Source organism: Cetorhinus maximus, chromosome 4, assembly GCF_964194155.1.
Source record: "Cetorhinus maximus chromosome 4, sCetMax3.hap1.1, whole genome shotgun sequence".
Taxonomy (NCBI): Eukaryota; Metazoa; Chordata; class Chondrichthyes; order Lamniformes; family Cetorhinidae; genus Cetorhinus; species Cetorhinus maximus.
In genome coordinates, this window is record NC_135882.1 from 44,780,988 (window position 1) to 44,804,819 (window position 23,832).

The 23,832-nt window shown below is 38.4% G+C and overlaps 1 protein-coding gene across 14 annotated transcripts in view; it reads left to right on the forward strand.

The window, feature by feature from the left end:
* The window catches only part of clasp2 (cytoplasmic linker associated protein 2), a 570,512-nt gene that overhangs the window by 333,742 nt on the left and 212,938 nt on the right, over positions 1-23,832 (forward strand). For 8 of the 14 annotated variants that reach the window (XM_078540106.1, XM_078540107.1, XM_078540108.1 and 5 more), the window contains exons 19-22: positions 5,842-5,865; positions 8,204-8,308; positions 16,839-17,009; positions 20,058-20,165. In XM_078540106.1, coding sequence (XP_078396232.1) covers positions 5,842-5,865; positions 8,204-8,308; positions 16,839-17,009; positions 20,058-20,165 — 408 coding nt within the window. Of the gene's footprint in view, positions 1-5,841; positions 5,866-8,203; positions 8,309-8,482; positions 8,510-13,931; positions 13,959-16,838; positions 17,010-20,057; positions 20,166-23,832 lie in introns of all 14 variants that reach the window. The other 6 variants (XM_078540119.1, XM_078540115.1, XM_078540116.1 and 3 more) reach the window with 4 other exon arrangements.

Consider the following 23,832-nt stretch of genomic DNA (forward strand, 5'->3'; position numbering starts at 1 on the left):
ACAGTAGAAGGTACAGGTATGGAGCTGACCCCATTCTAGGTTTTAACCCAACTGTGTCCATCTCCAGACTGACCCTGGCTGTGGGTCAGGTGTCACCTTGCATCACTATGTGAGCGGTACTGTACTCAGTCCCACATTAGCCCTTTATGTACCAGACCCTTTTACTACAGTTCTCATTGGAGCAAAGGCGATTGAGGGGAGATTTGATAGAAGTGTACAAGATTATGACCGGTTTAGATATTATCGACAAAGAAAAGCTGTTCCCATTATCTGATCATATGAGGACCAGGGGACTGGAATTGAAGGTTTTGGGTAAATGATACAGGGGGCATGTAAGGAAGGACTTTTTATGCTGCGGGTAGTGATGACATGGAGCTTAATACTTATGAGGGATTGAAAGCAGAGACAATGACTTCAAAAGGATGTGTACTTGTGGAAAATAAACTTGCAGGGCTATGGGATAGAGTGGGGGAATGGGGCTTGCTGTCTCTTTCTCTACAGAGAGCCAGCATGGACTTTATGGACTAAATGGCCTCCTTCTGTACCATAATGGCTCTAAGGGCCGAACTTTACCATGGACTTTGAGACTTCCTGACACTGGGTGCAAAAAGCATGTCCAAGGCTCTCAGTTGCTTGATGATTGCAGACGGACTCCTAATCAGCACCCTGTGAACCTGTCATCCAAATAAGGACAGTGGGTAAGCTGCTGATGCAATTAGCCCAATCAGAGGTCCAGCAGCTCTAAGCACAGCCCCCGGGAGAGTTGGGTGCTGCTGAGGAAGGCAGGCAACTGCGTGGCGCCTCCAGGTAAGTACATTAAAATTAAAAATTCAGTGTGCTGAGGGTCCGAGGGGAAAATCCTCAGGGAAGAGTTTTAGGGCAGTGGGGGCTTCCTTCTCTGCCTGCGGCACCCTCTTTGGGCTATGGACCCTCCAGGTCTGATGGCTGCTGAAGGGAGACTACCTCTATTCAGCTGGTGGCAAAATACTGACAGCTCCATAAAATGGCCCTTAATTGGGCCTTTAAATTTGCAAATCTGTTGCCCACCTCCTTGTAGTGGGCAGCCAATCTGCCTTGCAGCCCGCCACTGGGAAAATTCACTGGAGGAAGGACCGCATCAGTGCGCCAGCCCACCACCTCCCAGCCCACCACTTGAGAGCCGGTAAAGTTCCTGTTTCTGTATATTGCTGACATTTTAACAGTTGGGGTATTGGTTAGGAAGGGGACATACTTTCAATGTTCAGCTACTAAGTAAGATGAGATTTGGATCAAATGTTGATAAGTTTGAGCACATCGTTCATATAAATTATATTAATATAACAGTGTAAAATTAACTATTGCCAACACAAGACCCCATCTAATCAAAAGACTTGAGGGTAAATTTCTATGGATTTTCTCCATCGTCTGCCCTAACTTTGGAACAGCTAGAGAAACTCCAAAAAAAAAGTAAATGCTGCAGAAGAATCACCATACAACTTCACCACCACCACCACCCCGCAGCCCCCTCCCCCTACTGCCACCTTGCAATTTTTCTAAAGTCAACAATTAGGAACGAGATATTGCCTGCACAGACCTGTCTGTCTGATACTCTTTCTCTCTGTGAATTAAACATGAGTTTTGCCAGGGTTAGAAATTTCACTTGGCCATTGGGTACTGTTGAACCTTTTTGTGGAATTCTATCATCCTGTTGAACCTTTCAGTATGGAATTCTATCCATTCCATTCCAGTATAGAATTCTAATTTTTATTCATCTGCTTTGAAGTCAAAATTTACCAGATCAAAAATTTCTAACCGCTGACTTTGAAGCCCAAGCAATGAAAAATAACTTTCTTTTTACAACATCTGAAACATTAACTTAAAAAAAAAATCACTAATTTTTGTTTGGGATGGGCTTTTTCCTGCATCACTGAGAGGCATTGAATTTGAAACACAACTGAAGGGACATGTTCCAGATGCTTTGCATTGCAGCCAGAGTATGTAGTCAGGATGAAAGAATTACCTATTAAGGGTACTGACCAATGTAGAATTTACAGTGCAGGAGGAATCTCTTTGGTGGAACACTAGATCCTTGGGAAAGAAATACAAATTCTCCTGGAAAAGAAAAAATGTACTTTTCTCAGTGATTTCACTGGTTATAAAAGGAAAAAGTTTTGTGGGGATAAGGAAAGAGTGAAGTATTTATATCTTAATCAAAAATCCACCTGAAGAGCTAAAGCAAAAAGCCTATTTTGTAACACAAATAATGCTCTTGTTTTGATGAGGGAAGAAACAACAAACCTACCTGCCTGCCCAATTTTGGAAGTGAGATGAACAGTATTGCTAATATAAATGGGTCTCCTGTGACATTGCTCAGAGGTATTCTGACATCTGGAGTACAGTTTTGATGCTTAGCTGCTGAGACAGAAGTGTTTGTCCTGCCTTGCTTTTTCAAAGTCACTGCTCCAACATTCCTTCTGGGTAAGTGATCCAGGGGTTAATTTTTAATGGAAGTTTCTGTAGATTTTTAGCTGTTTTTACCTTTGAGAAAAATCCAGATTAGCAAGGTTAGAAATATCAGGAGTAATTAACTTCTTTATCCATTTTTTAATGTTATTATATAATGCATGTAGCAGAATTAGCTATTCAAATCTCTCTTTCTCTATCATATATATAACTCAATGTGTTTGTGTTATTAAGATTTTATATTTTCTCTCAAGTCAGTTGTGAAGTATTGCTTGAATAAATGTGCTGTATTATAGCAATGTTGTACTTAGCCTGCAGCAGAATCTGGAGGAACACCAGAAACTGCACTCCAGACCCAGGCTACCCATGGAAAAACTCCATAGGAGTCAAAAAGGGTGATGGAATGTTAGCCTCTATAACTGGAGAGATAGAATATAGAGGATCGGAAGCACACTGCAGCAATACAAAACTGTGGACTGACCATGCCTAGAGTACTATGTACAATTGTTAAAGCTATATTGACATTGGAAGAAGATTCACCAGAATGTTACCAGGGCTCCAAAAATGAAATTATGAGGCGAGGTTACATAAATGCGGCTTGTATTCCCTGGAATTTAGAAGGGAAAGGGTGATTTGATTGAGGTTTTTAGGATTTTGAAAGGAATTGATAGGGTAGGTAGAGAAACATCTTTTTGCAGGTGGGGAATCGAGAGGAAGATCTTAATCTTAAAACCATAGCTGGTCCATTCAGGAGAGAAATTTGGCAATGTTTATTCATGCAATAGGTGGTAGAAGTGTGGAGCACTATCCCACAAAAAGCACTAAATGACAACCCAATTAATACATCTGAGACCAACAGGTTTTTGCTAGACAAAGGTGTAAAAGGATAAGGAACCAATGCATGTGGAGGGAGTTAAACTACAGATCAGCTGATCTCATTGAATAGTGGAACAGACTTGAAGGGCTGAATGGCCTACACCTGTTTCTATGCACAAATGTTTTTTAAATCCCTATTTTTTACTTATTTTTTATTTTCTCCCTTTTCCTACCCAAGAGTTACTCAACTTCCCCCAACATAGAGTGCCAGCAAAAAAGCTTATCTTATCCTGGTGCAGCCTCCAGTGCTACCTGCTAGGCATAAGAGAGCAGCCTGGATTGCTCTCTTCACAATTTTCCCCCTTTGCTTTCTATGTTACAACAGCACTTCACCCTTTTGGCACAGATGAGACCAATGATATGGTACATGGACAATCACAGATCACATCACTTTTCAAGTTTTGGGGCTTCAGTGCACGATGACATATTGTCTTTTTTATTTTGTTGAAACTTTTGCCAAGAGGGTGAAAAAGTTAATTTATAGCACCTAACGATGGATGTCATGCAATTAAGAGCATTCAAGAAAACAACAACATTATACATGTTTTGATAAGTAGTACGTTAATTTTGTGAAACATCACCTGATGCATGACTGTGTGAAAGTGTTCCATGATGGACTTTCTGATGTCTTTGAGTTATTATTCATCATCAGACATAAAAACAGTAGCTGATAGGCAGGGAAAGCTACAAGTCTCTCATTGAAATCCACTGTTGTCATCCATTTACTTCGTCAAATGGATGAGTGCTGAGCTGCCGAAGTATTGGTACAGCTGATGGACTGTTCACCCTTAATGGTGGTGAGTTTGTTCACTGCTGTTTCCAACTGGTGTACTCTTCCACTGGTGACACCTAGCAGTACATCACTACTACTTCGGTAGTATGATACAAGCGATTGAGAAGATTTATTATGTTTCAAGCTTTGTTTCATTATGTGGCAGGTAATATACGTGCTTTGAACAACACATATGGTCTCTTAATTAATAACTTTCGTATTATTTCATATCCTTGCTTTCATAAAATGGTTACAGCACAAAAGGAGGTCATTCAGCCCATCATGTCTGTGCTGGCCCTCTGAACGAACAATTCACTTAGTGCTACACCCCCCTGCCTTTTCCCCATAGTCCTGCAAATTTTTCCTTTTCAGATTATGATCCAATTCTCTTTTCAAAGCCTCAATTGACCCTGCCTCCACTGCACTCTCTAACCACCCACTGGGTGAAAAAGCTTTTCCCCGTGTCGCTTTTGCTTCTTTTGCCAAATAACTTAAATCTGTGCCTTCTGGTTCTCAATCCTTCCACCATAGGGAACAGTTTCTCCCTACCTATTCTGTCCAGACTCCTCATAATTTTGAATACCTCTATCGAATCTCCTCTCAAATTTCTTTCCTCCAAGGAGAACAGTCCCAACTTCTCCAAACTTTCTATGTAACTGATATTCCTCATCCCGGAAACCATTCTCGTGAATCCCTTCTGCATCCTCTCTAATGCCTTTATATGCTTCCTAAAGCGTGGTGCCCAGAACAGGCTAGAATACTCTAGTTGAGGCCAAGTCTTTGTTTCTTACAGGTTTAACATAACTTCCTTATTTTTGCACTCTATGGCTCTTTTGATAAAGCCCAGGATGCCGTACATTTTGTTAACTGCACTCTCAACCTATCCTGCCGCCTTCAGTGATTTATGCACATTTATACCCAGGTCCCTCTGTTCCTGCACCCCCTTTAGAAATGCACCCTTTATTTTATATTGTCTCTTTGGATTCTCCTTACCAAAATGAATGACTTCATACTTCTCTGAATTAAATTTCATCTGCCACTTGCCCATCCATTCCACCAACCTGTCTATGTCCCTTTGAAGTTGTGCTATCCTCCTCATGTTTCACAATGCTTCCAAGTTTCGTATTGTCCGCAAATTTTGAAATTGTGCGCTGACCAGTGTCTAGATCATTAATATATGCCAGGAAGAGCAGAGGTCCTAACACCAATCCCTGGGGATCTCCACTATAAACCCTCCTCCAGTTTACCACTGTTCTTTGTTTCCTGTCACTCAGCTAATTTTGTATTCTTGTTGCTACTGTCCCTTTTACCCCATGACCACTAACTTTGCTCACAAGTCTGTTTTGCAACAATATATGAAATGTTTTTTTTAAGTGCATGTACACTGTATCAACAGTAAATCCTCGTCAACCCTCTCTGTTACCTCACCAAAAAACTCAAGCAAGTTAAACATGATTTGCCCTTAACCAATCCACGTTGGCTTTCTTAAATATATTTATATGAAGATAAATATTTATATATATTGTTAGTTATCCTGTTTCCAAATGCCTTAAGTTAATGGGCGGAATTTTACGGCCCTGTCGCAGCGGGGTGGGGCCGGAAAATGTGACGAGCCGTTCAAAACTCCATTGTCTTGGGCGGGACTGCTGACGGGAGGGGCTGTAAAATTCCGCCTAGTGTTTTAATTATTTATTGTGCGTGAATTCTAACATCATCACTCTTTCCTGTTCTTTGCTTGCACTGTTACAAAGATGATGCATCTGACAAGGCAGATGGTAAGAAAATTGCCTACCTGTCTTTCTTTATAATCCTGTTATAGATCTGTAACTTATGTGTTTTCATGTGCTTATAGGTTTAAATGCTAGATTCATCGTTACAAATTGCAATGTCTCTTAATTGGAAGCCTGAAGTATAGTCATTTATTTCAGCTTGCTAAAATGTGGAACGCAGGGGCAGGTTGCTTTCTAGAAAATTGCCCAGTTAAGAGACAGTACGAACAGTTGCTATAATTTTTTTTATTCATTTATGGAATGTGGACGTCGCTGGCTAGGCCAGCATTTATTGCCATCCCTAGTGTCTAATACATTTGTCCTATCTATGCAATTCAAAATTAGCTACCTGCATTTTCCCAGCAATCTTGTATGTCCCAAGTTATATCATACTTTTTTTTCAATCATTGTTTTCCATAAATGTTTCCAAGTACACCAATAATCCCTGAAGGAAAACAAAGGTGCGTTCATCAATTCACCGAGTAATTTTACTGTCAAAAACTATAATCATAATATTAACTTGTATGAAGATTATGTACGCTGTCACTTTGGAACATTTTTCCTTGTTAGGAATTGCATCTGAAGATGGTAAGCGCTGAGAAATTGAGTTCATTTTTTTTTTAAACTTGGGAAACTGACCATGAATTTGTTGAATTGTTATATTTTTTGAAAAATAGTTCACTAATATCCTTTTGGAAAGGAAACTTGCTGCCATTGCCTGGCCCCGCCTGCATGTGACTCCAGTCGCACACCAGTGTAATCAAACAAGTTACTCAGTTGTAACTAGCAGTTCCAACAAAATGTGACCTTTTCCTTTTGGAGGTGGAGAGAGAGGAGGGGAGGGGCATCCTTAGTTTTAAGGTGGATTCTGCATTTTTAACATATCATCTCTCAATTTTATCACTAATTCCATATTGAGTTATTGTGGCCCAGCTGACTAACCTAACTGAACTGGAGATTTTGAAAATCAACTTTGCTGAGAAAGCAACTTTCAAAAGTTTAATCTTGTTTTGAATTATTCTGCTAGTGGATCAGCGGAAAGCACAATTTAACTGCTTTGTTCTCAGATAATTTCCTAACCGGTCATGAGGCTATGTTTAGATAGGTTATGATGTGCTCTACTTAAGTCTGCTTTATGGAGAGTTCTGTGGCCCAACATACAGCTGTTTCACACCTTTTCCCTCTCTTATGGTTTCTATTTCTGTTTTCTATCTTAGCCCTAATCAAATATATGTTTTCTTTACTAATTAATTTTACTCTCTAGATTAGATTTCTCTTTAGATTTTCATCCTCTTTCTGTTTTCACATTCATAGTTATTAGATATGTTCCCTTCTCTTGTTGTTTTCAAGTTGCTACTGAAGTACAGTCGGCAGAGTTGTACGTGGACACCGGCTGTTTGGAGGTGGTAGGTGTGTGGTTGGTGGGCAAAGGGCCGGTTGCTGTGGGTGGTAGCTGGCTGAACCAGTGCCCTGTAGCAATACTGTCAGTTACTCAGACTTTTTCTTTGTCGCTCCAACTAATTACCACAAGATCTTGTTAGTCTCTTGTGTGCACACTATGTAGACACCGTGGTCATCCATCAACCTATACTCACAATTCTTCTGTGTTGTCATTTAGAATAATGTCATTTGCTCTTGTCTTTGCACTGCTTTTCTTTTCCTCAGCCTTGCCACCTTTCACAAATCAAATTTTTCTCCTATCAGTCTAATCTTCATTCTGTCCAAATCTTGCTTGCATTTGCTTGTTGTCTCCAGAAGGATGCAATCTCACCCTTCTACTCTCCCTCACTGAACTTCACTTTATTTTGTGTCCCTGTTCAATCAATTTCTAACCCACTTTATTAATTAGTTCTCTCAGCCTTCATTCCATGCTTTCCAATATTAAGAGCTAGTATCTGTGAAAAACTTCACCAAAATGCAGTATTACATTCACTGCATTCCTTCATTCTTGGTCTTTTCAAAAGCTCCAATGTTTTTGCTGCATTATCAAGTTAGCATCCATTTGTACTTCGCTGTTCTCTCAAATCCACCTTTCTAAAGTTTGAATGCCTGTTATTCCCACACTCTAATCCATTGTAAATCTGATTTTTACCTCTACTATATCATGACCAATGGAGCTTAGATTATCCAATACAATTTTGGTTCAGGTACCCATCCCTTTAAAGATTCGTATGTTATTGCAAATATTTTGTGTTTGACCAGATCTTTTATTTTTTGCACTTTTCCTTTTTCATGTGAATAGTCTTCAAAAAAAATATTGAAAATAAAAGTTGATTTATGCATGGAGCAACATATCATTTGTGTCAATAGCTTTCCTTTTCTAATTTATTTATTCTCTTTCTAGGTCGTATCCGTAATAGGCAACTACTCTCGGGAACTGCCACTGGTGCTGGCGATGCTGCTGATTCTAGAGGACGAAGTCGTACAAAAGTGGTGTCTCAATCCCAACGTATGTATCTGACGTGTTGCCAAACAGTGTGATGGGACACATCCCGTTTGCTAAGTCGGGGTATAGCAAATACTGTTGTTGGGTTTATATGCAGAGAGGATGCATTAGTGTTGTACTTGCCATTTTAAATGTTGAATGATCTTCTAAGTTTTGAACAACTGTTCTATGCCTCAGGTTTAACATCATCTGAAGATAACAAAGGTATCTTGTTGTTGTTTTTGTTTGTTTTTCTTTTTTGCATGTCCTGATGATTTTATGTGAAATTAAGTGTTGTATTAAGTTTGTCAAATTCCTTCCTTAAAGTAGTAGACAGCCATGAGCAGCAAATGTGATTTAAATATATTACTATTAATTTTTTTTTTAAAGATTTGCCATGAACTTTGCAAATGTATGAAAAGGAAAGAAGTATTTGACTCCTTTTATACAGATTCCACCATAAGAAGATGGTCTTCCATTTCTGTCCTTTGGACATTTCATCTTTGTCTTATTGTATTGTTTTACATTTTATGGTTATCTTAAGACAGCAATAGGGGGAAGTGCCTATTTATGAACTATGTTTCTTATATCTTGGAAACATTTTAACGTACAAATCTTTGAATTATTCATGGATGCTCCGAGGTTAATTCTGCAAATATGACATACCAATCAGGGAAGGCCATGTGACAACTAAGCCTTAAGTCAATTACGAAGGTCTCTTTTAAGAGTGGACTAAAAATGGCATTTTACAATTAGTTATTATGTTTGTATTATAATTTTAAAATGTACTCATACAGGTATAAAAGCTACAATAATGCTTGTAATATTGGGTGTTTAAGCTCAAGAGGTTTGTCTGCCATATTAAAATTCTTTTCCATAGATTATGTAGTATGATTCTCTGATGTGCTACGTGTATATCACTTCATGCTAACTTAGTTTCTATGTTTTGCTAAGAGAGAAGTGCCATATGGAGGCAAGCTGCTTCCCAATAGAAAGAGAAAACAAAATGTCAAATCAACTGTGTATTTACATAATTAATATAATAAAACATCCCAAGGCACTTAAGATGGTTATTAAGCAAAATTTGACAGCAATCCACATAAAGCAATATTAAGGCAGATGGCCAAAAGCTTGGCTAAAGAGGTAGGTTTTAAGTAGTGTCTTAAATGAGGATCAAGAGATAGAAAAGCAATGAGGTTTAGGGAGGGGATTCCAGAACTTATGGCTTAGGCAGCTGAAGGCACGGCCACCAATGGTGGAGCAATTAAAATCAGGGATGCTCAAGAGGCTAGAATTAGATGAATGCAACTATCTCGGAGTGTTGTGGGCTGAAGCAAATTACAGAGAAACGGAGGAGCAAAACTATAAGGGAGTTGAAAACAAGGATGAGAATTTTAAAATTCAAGGCATTGCTTGACCAGAAGCCAATGTAGGCCAGTGAACACGGGGGTGATGGATGAACGACACTTTGTGCAAATAGGGCACAGGCCTTTAGTTTTGGATAACCTCACAGTCGTGGAGGGTAGAATGTGGGAGGCCAGTGAGGAGTGTGTTAGAATAGTCAAACATGGGTGAGGTTTGAGTGATGAATAAATGTTGGTAAGTCACTTCCATTCTTTATTCTGTGCTGTCTTTGGCTGCATAATCTGGGCTGCTGTCATCCATGGGATTATTGATGGAGTTTGTAATTTACGCCTAAGCATAGTTTACATGAAAGATTAAATTAAGGCCCCATTTGCCTGTTTAGGCCAATGTTAAAAATCTCTTGGCAATAGTCACAATTGAACTGGGTGTTCTCTTGAAGCATCAATATACTTTCAACCAGTACAACTGAAAAATCCAATAATTATCTCATCACTGCCTATCCGATGTTGCTGGTACAAGGTGGCTGCATAGGTCACTGCACTCCAAGTAGTCATTTGTTACGTGAATAAAAGCAAAATACTGCAGATGCTGGAAATCTGAAACAAAAAAAAAATTGCTGGAAAAACTTAGCAGGTCTGACAGCATCTGTGGAGAGAAGAGTCATACAGACTTGAAACGTTAACTCTGTCTTTCTCTCCACAGATGCTGTCAGACCTGCTGAGTTTTTCCAGCAATTTTTGGATTTGTTACGTGAAGTTCTCTTTCATTCTGATAAGGAACCATACAAATGCAACTATTTGATTACCTTATATCTGATTTAAAGATGGGGCAATTTGATAGCTATGGATGCAATTCTGAAGAGCTATTTTACCCTACTTCCTTAGCCTGAGGCACTGAAACTGATGCTGATTCCACAACCTGTACCCTGGTCAAGGTCGGTTTAGTCAGCACAAACCAGAGATTGAACCAGAGTGTTTGCTTGTCAGTATTGGCACAATACCACAGCAAGTAGCGAATATGACCATTGTAATTGGAATTGAGTTAGAAAATTGAATTTAGAAAACAAAGTATACTAACCAGGGTGAGTGGAGAATCAGAAGGGGAAAGAAGCAGGGAATTAGATGAATGGGACCCTTCAGAACACCATTTTTATGTAATTTTACAGCTCTTGAATAAAATTTAATATTTTGACTTAACTGCATGTAAACTTTGAATTGTGCCACTTCCCTCAAAATATTGCCCTCCATTTGTTCAAATTTCACACTTATGATAAGAGCTCAAAATAGACACAAATTTCATGTTTAATTTCTTGCTTAAGGCATTTTTCCTTTACATTCTCTCTTCCCCTGTCCAGCCTGATACCACTTTCCAGCTCTTCTTCATAACCCTATCCAATTGTTTTTTTTTAAAAAAACAATGAGGGCTTTTTCCTCCACCACTCGCTCATGCAGTGAGTTCCAGACCCTCACCATCCTCTAGGTAAAGAAATTTCTCCTCAACTCCCCTCTAACGACTTAGTCTACTGCATTCATTGCTCCCAATGCGGTCTCCTCTACATTGGAGAGACCAAACGCAAACTGGGCGACCGTTTTGCGGAACACCTGCGGTCTGTCCGCAAGAAAGACCCAAACCTCCCTGTCGCTTGCCATTTTAACACTCCACCCTGTTCTCTTGCCCACATGTCTGTCCTTGGCTTGCTGCATTGTTCCAGTGAAGCCCAACGCAAACTGGAGGAACACCACCTCATCTTCCGACTAGGCACTTTACAGCCTTCTGGGCTGAATATTGAATTCAACAACTTTAGATCTTAAACTCCCCCTCCCCCCATCCCCACCCCGTTTCTTTTCCCCCCCCCACCCGCCTTTTTTTTTAATAATTTATATAGATTCTTCTTTCCCCACCTATTTGCATTATTTTTAAATCTAAAACTAAAACCTTTAGTCTTTCCACCCCACCCCCACTAGAGCTGTACTTTGAATATCCTGTTTTCCATTCTTAATTAGCACTTTTCTCAGACAAAGACCACCACCTTCAACACCTCTTTGACCCTTTTGTCTCTGACATCTTTTGATTATCTGCTCACACCACACCCTCAATGTGTCTCTTCCCCCCCACCCACCTTAAACCAATTTATATTTCTCCCTTGTTGAAACTATGCTTCAGTTCTGCCGAAGAGCCATGAGGGCTCGAAACGTTGACTGATTTCTTCTCCGCCGATGCTGCCAGACTTGCTGAGTTTTTCCAGGTAATTCTGTTTTTATTTTGTTTTGGATTTCCAGCATCCGCAGTAGCTTTTAGCTTTTTGTTTTTATCCCCTCTAATCCTTCTGCCAATTACTTTAAATCTTTGGCCCCTGGTTATTGACCTATCTGTTAATGGAAATAGGTCCTTCCTATCCACTTTTTCCAGGACCCTCATAATTTTATGCCCCTCCTTTGCCTCTTCTGTTTCAAAGAAAATAACACCAACCTATCCATCTTTCCAAATAGCTAAAATTCTCTATTCCTGGCAACATCCTGGTATGTAGCATTAGGGTCCTGTCTGTTCGTGATCACCTTCATATGAAAACTGTCACATGTGTTATAGCTGTCACACTAGATTAAATTTATAATCCATGAGCACAAATGTTGGAAAGCCATGTTGTGACAAATACCCAACACTTTGGAAAGTTGTTCAAATTTATGACTCAATAGAATTCTGTTCAAATTTGTAATCATTCAATTTTTGCTGCAAAGATCCATTCGAACCAGGCAAAAATTGACACAATTTCACAACCTTGAGTTGCAAATTGCATAATTTGAGATTAAAAACATATTGAATATGTTTTCTAATTATTACTGTATTAGGGATGCAAATTGTTTGGCTAGCTACCATCTCCATTACTCAACACTGTATATTTCTTAAATCATGAGTAAATACCTGAATTATTTGCTTGCTACTTGAGCCGCTGACTACTACTTATAACTTTAATTTCTGAATAATTTTAAAACATTTTTTTTTGGAATTTGCTTTTGTGAGTGCTGCAACCTTTAGTTTGTGTGGAAAGCACCTTGGAAAACAAAGTTTTATCAGTTGCAATGGTGGGGAGGGGGGGAAGTGTTACAACATTAACACACTGATTTTGGTTCTAAGCAATAAAGCTTGCATTCCATTGATCACTTCGTACTCAGAACACATTTGAAGAACTGCATCACATTTAATTTTCTTTGACGTGCATGAAATCTGAGTGGGATTTTATTTGCATTGTTCAATCGGTATAGTTAAAGACAACTTTACCAGGTATTATGACCTCAGGCATACAGTGCTCCTGTAAAATCCACCCCTGAAGTGTAAAAACCCGACTTCTCATAGGACTTGGACTGTTTCATATTTGCTTTATGTGCCAGTTCAAAACATGCATTTTGCATAATCACAAAAACCACAGCAGTTGATGTGTTATGAATTTTAGTATTTTGGTATTCAGTTATTGTGTGCTTAAATTTTGTTCCATGCCTTTTTTTTCAATGACTCTTTTCATGGAGTAACTGGAGAACAATCCTTTAATTTACTTTGCACTGGTAGTGCTAGTGCTATTTTCTTCTCAGTGACTGCAAATGCACACTGTGGTCAATACTCTGTCAGCTTCTTTTTGGGAACAGAGTCCGTTACAATAAAATAGCCTGAATCTGCAAGAACTGACAAAACTCATTCCAAGTGTGTTTCATACATCTAAGCATGAAGAAGTCCTGAGGCCAGGATTGTGAATTGGATGTTTGAACTGTTGTTTGAGTTGCCAGCCCATTTATCAATGCTTGTTAGTTTTATACCAGTGGTCCAGACTTACTAAAATTCTCATTCTACAAGTTCTCGCTGCTTACTGTTTACTGCTTTTTAAGCTTTTATTTCTCAGCTTGTCTTGAGCTTTTTTTAAGAATTTATTTTACTGTGTTCATCCATAAATGGCTATCAGCAAGTTTCTATGCACCTTGACTGGAAATAGGAGAAACGCTCTCGTTCATCTATTATCTTCTTAATTACAGTAGAATAATGTGCAGTGATACTTAACTTCAAGTGTCACCTGCTGGTGCCTCTTAATTTTATCTGCATTATGTATAAGTCAGATTTTGAGAGTTCTTCATGCTGCTTTGGCACAACTTCTGTAGTAAACTGACCAAAGCTTTGTTTCCTCAGTTTGCCTTTCCTATAAATATACTTTGTTCCTTTGCTTGTCACTGATTTCCGAACAACAAAATACAAAGCAAATATTTTTTAAAACCCTAATCATGCCTTTACACTTGTTCAGGATCGCAGTCAGCCAACCCAAATGGTGGTAAGATTCTCTGGAGTTTAGTTGTGGTGTCTTGTGTTATGCTTGTCATTTTCATGTATTTCTGCAACTAGAAGTGTGTGTGTGTATATGCATAGTTTTTATATTATATCTATATTATGTATAAAAACAAAAAGCTAAAAGCTACTGCGGATGCTGGAAATCCAAAACAAAACAAAAACAGAATTACCTGGAAAAACTCAGCAAGTCTGGCAGCATCGGCGGAGAAGAAATCAGTCAACGTTTCGAGCCTCCATGGCCCTTCGGCAGAACTGCAGCATAGTTTCAACAAGGGAGAAATATAAATTGGTTTAAGGTGGGTGGGGCGGGGGTGGTGGGGGGGGGGGGAAGAGACACATTGAGGGTGTGGTGTGAGCAGATAATAATCAAAAGATGTCACAGACAAAAGGGTCAAAGAGGTAAAAACAAAAAGCTAAAAGCTACTGCGGATGCTGGAAATCCAAAACAAAACAAAAACAGAATTACCTGGAAAAACTCAGGGTCAAAGAGGTGTTGAAGGTGGTGGTCTTTGTCTGAGAAAAGTGCTAATTAAGAATGGAAAACAGGATATTCAAAGTACAGCTCTAGTGGGGGTGGGGTGGAAAGACTAAAGGTTTTAGTTTTAGATTTAAAAATAATGGAAATAGGTGGGGAAAGAAGAATCTATATAAATTATTGAAAAAAAAGCAGGTGGGGGGTGGGGAGGGGGAGTTTAAGATCTAAAGTTGTTGAATTCAATATTCAGCCCAGAGGGCTGTAAAGTGCCTAGTCGGAAGATGAGGTGCTGTTCCTCCAGTTTGCGTTGGGCTTCACTGGAACAATGCAGCAAGCCAAGGACAGACATGTTGGCAAGAGAACAGGGTGGAGTGTTAAAATGGCAAGCGACAGGGAGGTTTGGGTCTTTCTTGCGGACAGACCGCAGGTGTGGACCACACCTGCGGTCTGTCCACAAGAAAGACCCAAACCTCCCTGTCGCTTGCCATTTTAACACTCCACCCTGTTCTCTTGCCAACATGTCTGTCCTTGGCTTGCTGCATTGTTCCAGTGAAGCCCAACGCAAACTGGAGGAACAGCACCTCATCTTCCGACTAGGCACTTTACAGCCCTCTGGGCTGAATATTGAATTCAACAACTTTAGATCTTAAACTCCCCCTCCACCCCCCCCCACCCGCTTTTTTTTCAATAATTTATATAGATTTTTCTTTCCCCACCTATTTCCATTATTTTTAAATCTAAAACTAAAACCTTTAGTCTTTCCACCCCACCCCCACTAGAGCTGTACTTTGAATATCCTGTTTTCCATTCTTAATTAGCACTTTTCTCAGACAAAGACCACCACCTTCAACACCTCTTTGACCCTTTTGTCTGTGACATCTTTTGATTATTATCTGCTCACACCACACCCTCAATGTGTCTCTTCTCCCCCACCCACCTTAAACCAATTTATATTTCTCCCTTGTTGAAACTATGCTGCAGTTCTGCCGAAGGGCCATGGAGGCTCGAAACGTTGACTGATTTCTTCTCCGCCGATGCTGCCAGACTTGCTGAGTTTTTCCAGGTAATTCTGTTTTTGTTTTGTTTTATATTATGTATATATTATATATGTATGTATATTACATATATATCAATTATATATGTGTTTCTATATCATATATATGATATATATATATATATACTGCAAACCTAATGTGAAAACACTGTGCATGAAATGAGCAGTCGGTCCATCAGCATCTTTTGGGTTGTGTGGGGGGAGCAAAGTCTAAAATGTGCTTTTCAGATTTTAGGCCCTTTGCTAAGCTGGAAGATAACCAAATTCCTTTATAGGACTGAGTAAAGGGAGAGTACTATAGCAGATTATAAGTAAAAATGAAATCTGAAGTGAATATTGCCAATAATGTTACACAATTAGAAGTTTTGCACACCTTTATATAATTAAGACCATTGATTTTACCTTACTCCTCTGCATCTTTGTTTCAGTTTAGAAATGAAATAGCATAGAAATCCCTTGGGAAATTGTTGACTGTTCCAGTAAACTTGGTTGATGTAACTTGCTTCAGGTGTATTGATCTGAATTTTAGTTAATCCATTGCTTCAAGACCATCTAGTTCATTAAATTTGACCCCTAATGTTAAGCTAGACATTTAAAGTGCATTGTGTTCATTTACTTGGTGAGTTATGCATCTTATTTTTTTTGATTACTTAAATGTTAAGGGTTGCTAATTCTGAAAGTGACGTGAAGTTTTTATTTGCAACATTCTAAAATTAGCAAACTTTACCTTTGTGGCTTTAATGAAGCAAAGCCAGATGCAGTGAATAATTGGAGATTCTTGTATGCAGTTAGAGAAAAAGTTGAGTAAATGACTCAAGTAACCAGTCTTGACAGTTTTTGCTTAACTAGCAGTACTATGATTACACATGAATGATAGTTGCACAGCCAAGTTAGCTTTCCTTAAACTGCACATTTTCATTTGTTTTGCTTATAGCTTCAGCCACCTTTTCTGTACATGGTAGCAGTTAAAAACTCTTGTAGTAAAGTATGAGCATTTGGATGCATCAACTACATGAACAAACATGGTTCTAGTTACTCCACATGCCAAACACTGCTGACGCAGGAAATCTGAAATGAAAAGAAAAAAGATGCAAATACTCAGCAGGTTTGGCAGTGTCGCTGGAGAAAGAAACAGAGCCTATGCCTCAGGTCATAATGTTTCAGAACTAATTGAAGGTCATGACCTGAAACATTAACACACTTTCTCTCTCCCCAGATACTGCCAGCCAGACTTTGAGTATTTCTGGCTTTTTCTGCTTTCGTTTTAATTACTTGTCCTTTTGCCATCAAAGCAGTACCAGCTGCTGACTGTTTTCTGCATGTTTTTGTTTCAGCTGCCAGTCGCTCTGGTTCTCCTGGAAGAGTATTGAGTAGCACTGCACTTTCAACTGTGAGCATTGGAACTCAGCGGGTCATGCCCACAGGGGCTCCAGGACAGAAACGCAGTAAAATACCACGTAGCCAAGGATGCAGCAGAGAAGCAAGCCCATCTCGATTGACTTTAGGTAAGCAATTTTATTTCTTGTCTGTTCAGTCACTTCCACCATACTCTAATTTTTTGTCATCTCCTTTTATTTCTTACTTACATGCTGCTCCTCAGTGACACTTAAAAGTTTTGCTATGTATGCTGATGGCAGTTGGCTTTTTTGTCCTTTTACTATTAATTCCAGAAAGGCCACTTTGCCATCCTCAAAAATTAAGAACTACTTGAGTTCAACCTTAGCAAGTCGTCCTTGAATTCAAGTCTCATTTTTTGTCTAACACTGGCTTTTCACATATTCCTTCAGTCAAATTACAAGTGAAAATAAAAGGGGGTAGTGGGAAGGAGAGTAGTTGCACTGATCTGGTGATGAAACCAGTTCCCAAGGCAATACCACGTTTTTGTGCTCAGTTTATGTTTTGAAATTTGCTGAGCAATCTATTTTTATGTAATATGTAAATCCTGATGAATAGATGTAGGAATAGTTTTATACTTTTGATGTTGAACTCATCTGCAGCACATTTAATTAAGTATCCTATGTAAGTATAACTATAGAACCATATATAACAAATCAGAATCGAATTAGATTTAGGTTAGATATTGAGATTTGTAAAACCAGAATGTCTTAAATGATCGCTCAGTATGCATGAAGAGCACATGAGTAGAATTGTAATAGTTGTAACTAATAGTCAAGCTTTTTGTTTACTGTATGGCAAAAGCTTTAAAGCTTTGCGTATGTTTGGCTCCAAAGGACAAGCATGATTAACATCAGCTGAGTAGGCTCTAGGACTGTTCTAAGATGTTCATGGATCTGCATTCAAGGATGATTTGCTAATGCCAAATCATTGAGATCTGAAATAAAATTGGGAATGCCAAAACTTTATTGCCGTTCTAATATATAATTTGGATTCGAGATGGCAGAAACAGTCAAATTGTCACAATCATTTCCCTATCTTTTTTTAAAAAGACTAGTCGTCAATACAGGACCATTGACAGTAATCATAACTAATTTATCCTACAGACAATTTTTCCCTTTATTCTTGCTGTATTCCTTCATACTGTATCTTTTATTTCTTGGTGGCACTCTATTTTAGCTATGCACTTTGACTTGGGTGAAACCACTTGCTAAAGTTGAGTTTTGTCACTTATGCACGGGTTGGAGCTGTTGGTCTGGGATACAACTGATGGTGACTGGAATTCTTTATTTGTTGAAAATTCAGCTTGAGAGGCTACCCAAATGGTTTTCAGGTTCGTTGTTTGGAAGGGCTGTTGAAACTTCACACATTTTTAAGGTTCAGCAATCACTTGCTTACTGGATTTCTGCTGACCTATTTTGGCTTTCGTCTTTTCTGACCTGAATATTTCATGTAAATTACTAGTGGGATTGCTTTACAGTTAACTTTTGATAAAACTAACTTGGTTTTAATTACTGCTCTCGAGGATGTGTTCTTATTTATGCTGTTCCTCAAATCAATAGGACTCTTAAACATTGAATGTCACGTATCGCAGATTTGTTAAGTATACAATTCATGGTTAATACACTTAAAAGATATTACATACAATAAAACCTTGAGGCTTTGGTTGAGGAGCTCAAGTGCATCACAGTTCCAAGCTTGGTATACAGGGTGATCAAGCCTTATTGCAACCTGTGTGTCTGTTCACACACCCACATTTTTTTTGGACCTCTTTCTTACTCCCCTCTACAGGACAATCCACATGTTCCTGTATCAGACGATTATACAAAAGTTAAACTGCAACTCCCATATAATGTGAATTTTAATGAAGCTCTCCCTTTGCCTTTTAGTAATAATTTTAATTTAAACAAGTTGTTCTTCTATAGACTGGTACAAACCCCTGTCCTACCTTTGTAAGCTAATCAATAGCTTCACTCTTGGTGGCATAGCAGTTATATGCAGCAAGTGAAAATTTTAATGGCGATCTGCTTCTGATTCAGCATAATTTTATACCAATCCCATGTTTCTAATAAGAATGATGTATATATGGAGATGTTTTCCTAACTGTTTTTCCTGAAATTATCTGAAATATATGCGTCCATATGCATTGAAATGTCTTCTAATTCAGTTTACAGTCATAACTAAACTGACTCTTGCATTAAAATCAAGTTTAGTTGAACAGGAAGTTGACTTAAATACTTCCTCATTTAATAGGCAAAGGCTGAAGGTTAATCTCACTACAATATAAACAGAAATCAATGGCAGTATATCATTAGCAAACTTCAGGGCAGTCTGATTAGCTCTTTACTTACATTACCATTGAAAATGTATACAAAGATTTCTGGAAGTTGAAACAAGCTTATTGTAATAAGTCATTTTGTCCACAGGCTTTCCTGTGGGCTGTAAATTTACTGCTTGAGGTTTCAAAGTAATTAATTTGACAGCAGCAACAACTTACCCAAATGATTTTCTGATTGCTATTACTCTTGGTAAGAATCATGGCAGGACTGATAAAGGTAAATGGAGCAACCAATTGTAATTCGAACCCATGTTTTGTTTTTATTTGTTGAATGCCAGGAGACAAGACCAACTAGAAAGTGGCCAAAGCTATACACTAATTTGAAGAAACTAACTTTTCTTTCTTAGATATGCCTAGAGTCCTGTCCAGACTGGGCAATATTCCAACCATGTTCTGAAATGGGGTCTTTTTTTGGTAAGAAGAAGGGTGCAATTGTAGTTTTTGTTTTTTGGAGCCTGATCTCACCACCACTTTGCATGTTTTATCACTTTACCAAAGGCATTGGCCTTTTTCTAACCCGAACATCAGCTAATCAAATTCTGTGTTTTAATCTGTTCATGGCTATCAGTTAGTAAGAAGTCAGTATAATGAGTTGGTGAGTTAACTGTTGGTGGAAACATTATTGCACTTGCATAAAAGTGCAGACCATAAGTATTTTAAAATGAACCAAGGTGACATCACTTTACATTCATGTCTTTAAGTTTTTAAATCTTGGGGCTACAGTTTTGACAGTGGATATTTAATGATTACGGGAAGAATATTTCAGCATCTCTATTTTTAAATAATTGTGCTGCTCTATACCCATCCTGATCCCTGCTAGTTCGAGGCAGCCGTATCCCTCGACCTAGTGTGAGTCAGGGCTGCAGCAGGGACGCCAGCCGTGAAAGCAGCAGGGACACCAGTCCTGTTCGATCCTTTACTCCACTTGGTAAGTAGGAGTCATTATTTAATGCATGGCTACCCATTTCCTCTTCCATTGCCATCCACTTAGTGATTCTTTTTGCTGCACTGTCCTATTCCATTTAGTATCCATATTAGAGCACCCTCTTTTTATTCACTTCTAGTCATTTAACCTGCAACATTGAGCATCATAACTACTTTATGGCTATGTTCCAAGATTGCATTTGCTGTATGCTTTGGTGAATTTAGTATCTGCTTGTTGAGATGCAAGTTAAATGTCTTCCAGCCAAAAATTTCTCCATTACTTTTGCATGATACTTTTGTCAGACAACTGACAGCCTTATTGGTTTAGCAGTCACGGGACTGAAAATCTTTCCAATTTTAAAAATGTAGCATGCAAGTTATCAATGCTGAATGGGACTGGCTTTCATAGGCTCCAAAAATTGGAAAGATCGTGTATTTCCAAGTAACTTTTAGTCTCTTGAAATTGTTGAGCAAAAACACTGCCATTCCTTTCCTTTTAATTGAATGTTAAGTTATTGTGCTTTGGAAAGTTTTTATAAGTGCTAATTATGGTCAGCTAATACAAGCAACCCTAAATCGATAATTATTGCTGGCATTTCGTACTGACATTTGTTTCATGTCATTGTTTTTGAGTTGTCAGAATCAATTCCTAATTTACAAACCAGCTGTTAATATTTAGAAATTCATAAATCTGTTTGAATAAGATAATTGAGTTAAACTGAAACAAAATGGCTTACTGCTTTTTGTAAATGGGCACATTTTGTTTAGCATGGTAAAGTGCATCAAAATAGCTACTCTGTGGGCCAGAATTTACTGTGAACTTCAAATGCACGGTCGTGTCATTTGTTAGACTTGCTCATGTACTTTGCCTGAGCTTTTATGCTGGTAGTTACAGACTGAAATGGCGTGGTACGCTCTACAGGAGATCTAGAACCTGTGTGAACAGGGCAAGCAACATTGTGTATCTCCTTAACTAATCAGACTGAAGGATAGTTATAAGCAAGTGAACCAGGAAGTGCAAGTTAGAATAATGAATTCAATGTCAAATCAGGTACAAAAAGTTAAATAAAGAGAAGGAAAGAAACATAGGATTGGGAGAGAGAAAAAAGAGACCAAGTAAAAGTTAAAATATATTGTGATTATTTTTAATCTTCGAGAATTAAAAGCTGAAGGAATGTGATTGCATACTTGTAAAAGTTGAATTTCAGTGCCATGGAGATTGTTTGGTATTAATTCATAATGGATGGAAAGTCCTAACTTTTTGTGGTGAGCTTAATCCATAACTACCACATCAGTAAGAAACTTCACATTGTTTAATGTATTTGAATGGTGAGTGAGACGGCATGATGCCAATTTTACGACTTTTATAGAGGGGTAGTGCATCTTGAACATGAACTTCTGGATTGTTGCATAAGTAGTGATGAACACTGTTGACCTCATTGATTTTTATTTTCCACAATCAATTCTAGGTCAATCTGTTATACCTTGGCAATCATTCTTTTAAAGTTCCATCCTTCCAGTACTATTTCCTTATCATTTAAAATTTTAGTGTGACTTTTTTTAGTATTGGATGTTTTGGGCTGGAAGGGACTTAACCAGTTTCATTGCATCATAGCATGTCTCGTGTAACTGATGTTTTATTGATAACATTTTGAGAAATGTTACACTCCGGCACTTCATAATTCAAAGAATATAAGCAACACAGAGCAGCTCTGTTACAGTAGCTGGGCTACCTTAAGATTAGATGGCCTGTAGCAGGTTCAGTGGCACTGAAAATCAAACTCCGTTTCTGGGGTCATGTCTGTGGAGATTACAGAAGCTGCAACAATCAAACAAGCTGGTGCCTTGCACAAAACAGGACAAAGTTTTACAGACAACGTTTTTATTTAACATTTGAAAATGCTGATTGTTTTCAATTATAAGATTATGTTTTACTGTTCAGACTGTACCTGTAGCAATTCTTAACAAATCAGATTCATTTTTACCTGGATGTCCATTTTATAATGCCCATGAAGCATTAACCAAATTAGTTGCCAATCAGCTTTGATTCATTGAAAAGTGGAACACCAAGGGCTTGTTACTTAAGGATTGGCTTGTCCTCTGCCTTAGCACAAATGATTTTTGAGTTATGATTTTTTTATGTTGCATATATGTTTTAGCTTTGCATCTGTTAAGCAGTTTCAATGTTAAGCATTGAGATATGACACTCTGAAGAAAATTAGTCAGAAATGAAGCATGGGAACCAAAAGCAGTTCAGAAAAATTCCTTAGTAACAACAAGGAAGGCAAACTATTTTTGTTTTCTGCCCTATTTTAATCACTGTGCATATAGTCTTACAGTACCTAAATTATCTTATCATTTGTTTTCCTAGTGTGAATAAGGTAGTAGCCTCATGAAATTGGCTTCATTCTTCAGACTAAAAACATCCCTCTGTGCACTACCAAATCACCATATCTATAGAGAATTAATTTTTATTCCTTGAAAATTGTTCTTATCATACTTGATCACTTTGGAACGTATTTCTTTGATCCTTATGAAAGAACCAACACTGTACAGGAGGGTCTGTCTTTTACAGAATGCAGCTGGCTTAATCTCTGACTGATAACTCAGGGCAGCCCTATGAACTTGAGAAATTTAGAGGAACATTGCTTCCAAGATTGTCCCCATTGACAGCCTGAACTTACCCTGGTAATTGGTTGGCAATGACTTTTAATACAGAAGAAAAAAGAAAACCTTCTCCAAACAGCAAGAACAAAAATTGTTACAAACAAATGTCAAGGAGTCTTCAGTAGTGCGCATAAGACAGATATTCATAATATGCATTAAGATGTATTATCTTTTGAGTGGAATAAACATGGTTGACCTTAGTTGGGTATTAACTATTTGATTTCAGTTGGCTTATAATGTTGCCAAAAAGATCAGCAAGCCTGGGGATTGGGAGATTTTTGAAAATCAGCAAAGGATTACTAACAAATTGATGAAGAAAGAGAGAATAGGATGAGAGTAAACTAGTTAACACAGATCGTAAAAACTTTAATAGGTATGTAAAAAAGAAGAGATTAGCAAGAGTAAATCTGGGTTTTTGGCACCAAAGCAGGAGAAATTATATTGGGGAATAAGGAACTGGCAGCTTCTTGAAGCAAATACTTTGTATCCATCTTCATAGTGGAAGACACAAAAAAATGTTCCAGAAGTAGTGGGGAACCAAGGGTCTCGTGAAAATGCTGAATTTAAGAATTGTTAGTCAAAGAGTTATACAGCACAGAAATAGGCCCTTTGGCCCATCATGTCTGTGCCGGATTAAATTCCATTTGCCACTGATCTGCCCATCTATATCGTCCTGTAATCTAAGGCTTTCCTCCTCACTATTTACGACACCACCAATTTTTGTGTCATCTGTGAACTTACTGATCATACCTCCTATATTCACATCTAAATCATTAATGTACACTACAAACAGCAAGAGTCCCAGCACTGATCCCTGTGGTACAGCACTTGTCACAGGCTTCCAATCGCAAAAACAACCTTCGACCATCACCACCTGCCACGAAGCCAATGTTGGATCCAATTTGCTAAATTGCCCAGGATCCCATGGGCTCTTATCTTCTTGACCATTCTCCCATGCGGGACCTTGTCAAAGCCTTATTAAAGTCCATGTAGACTACATCAAC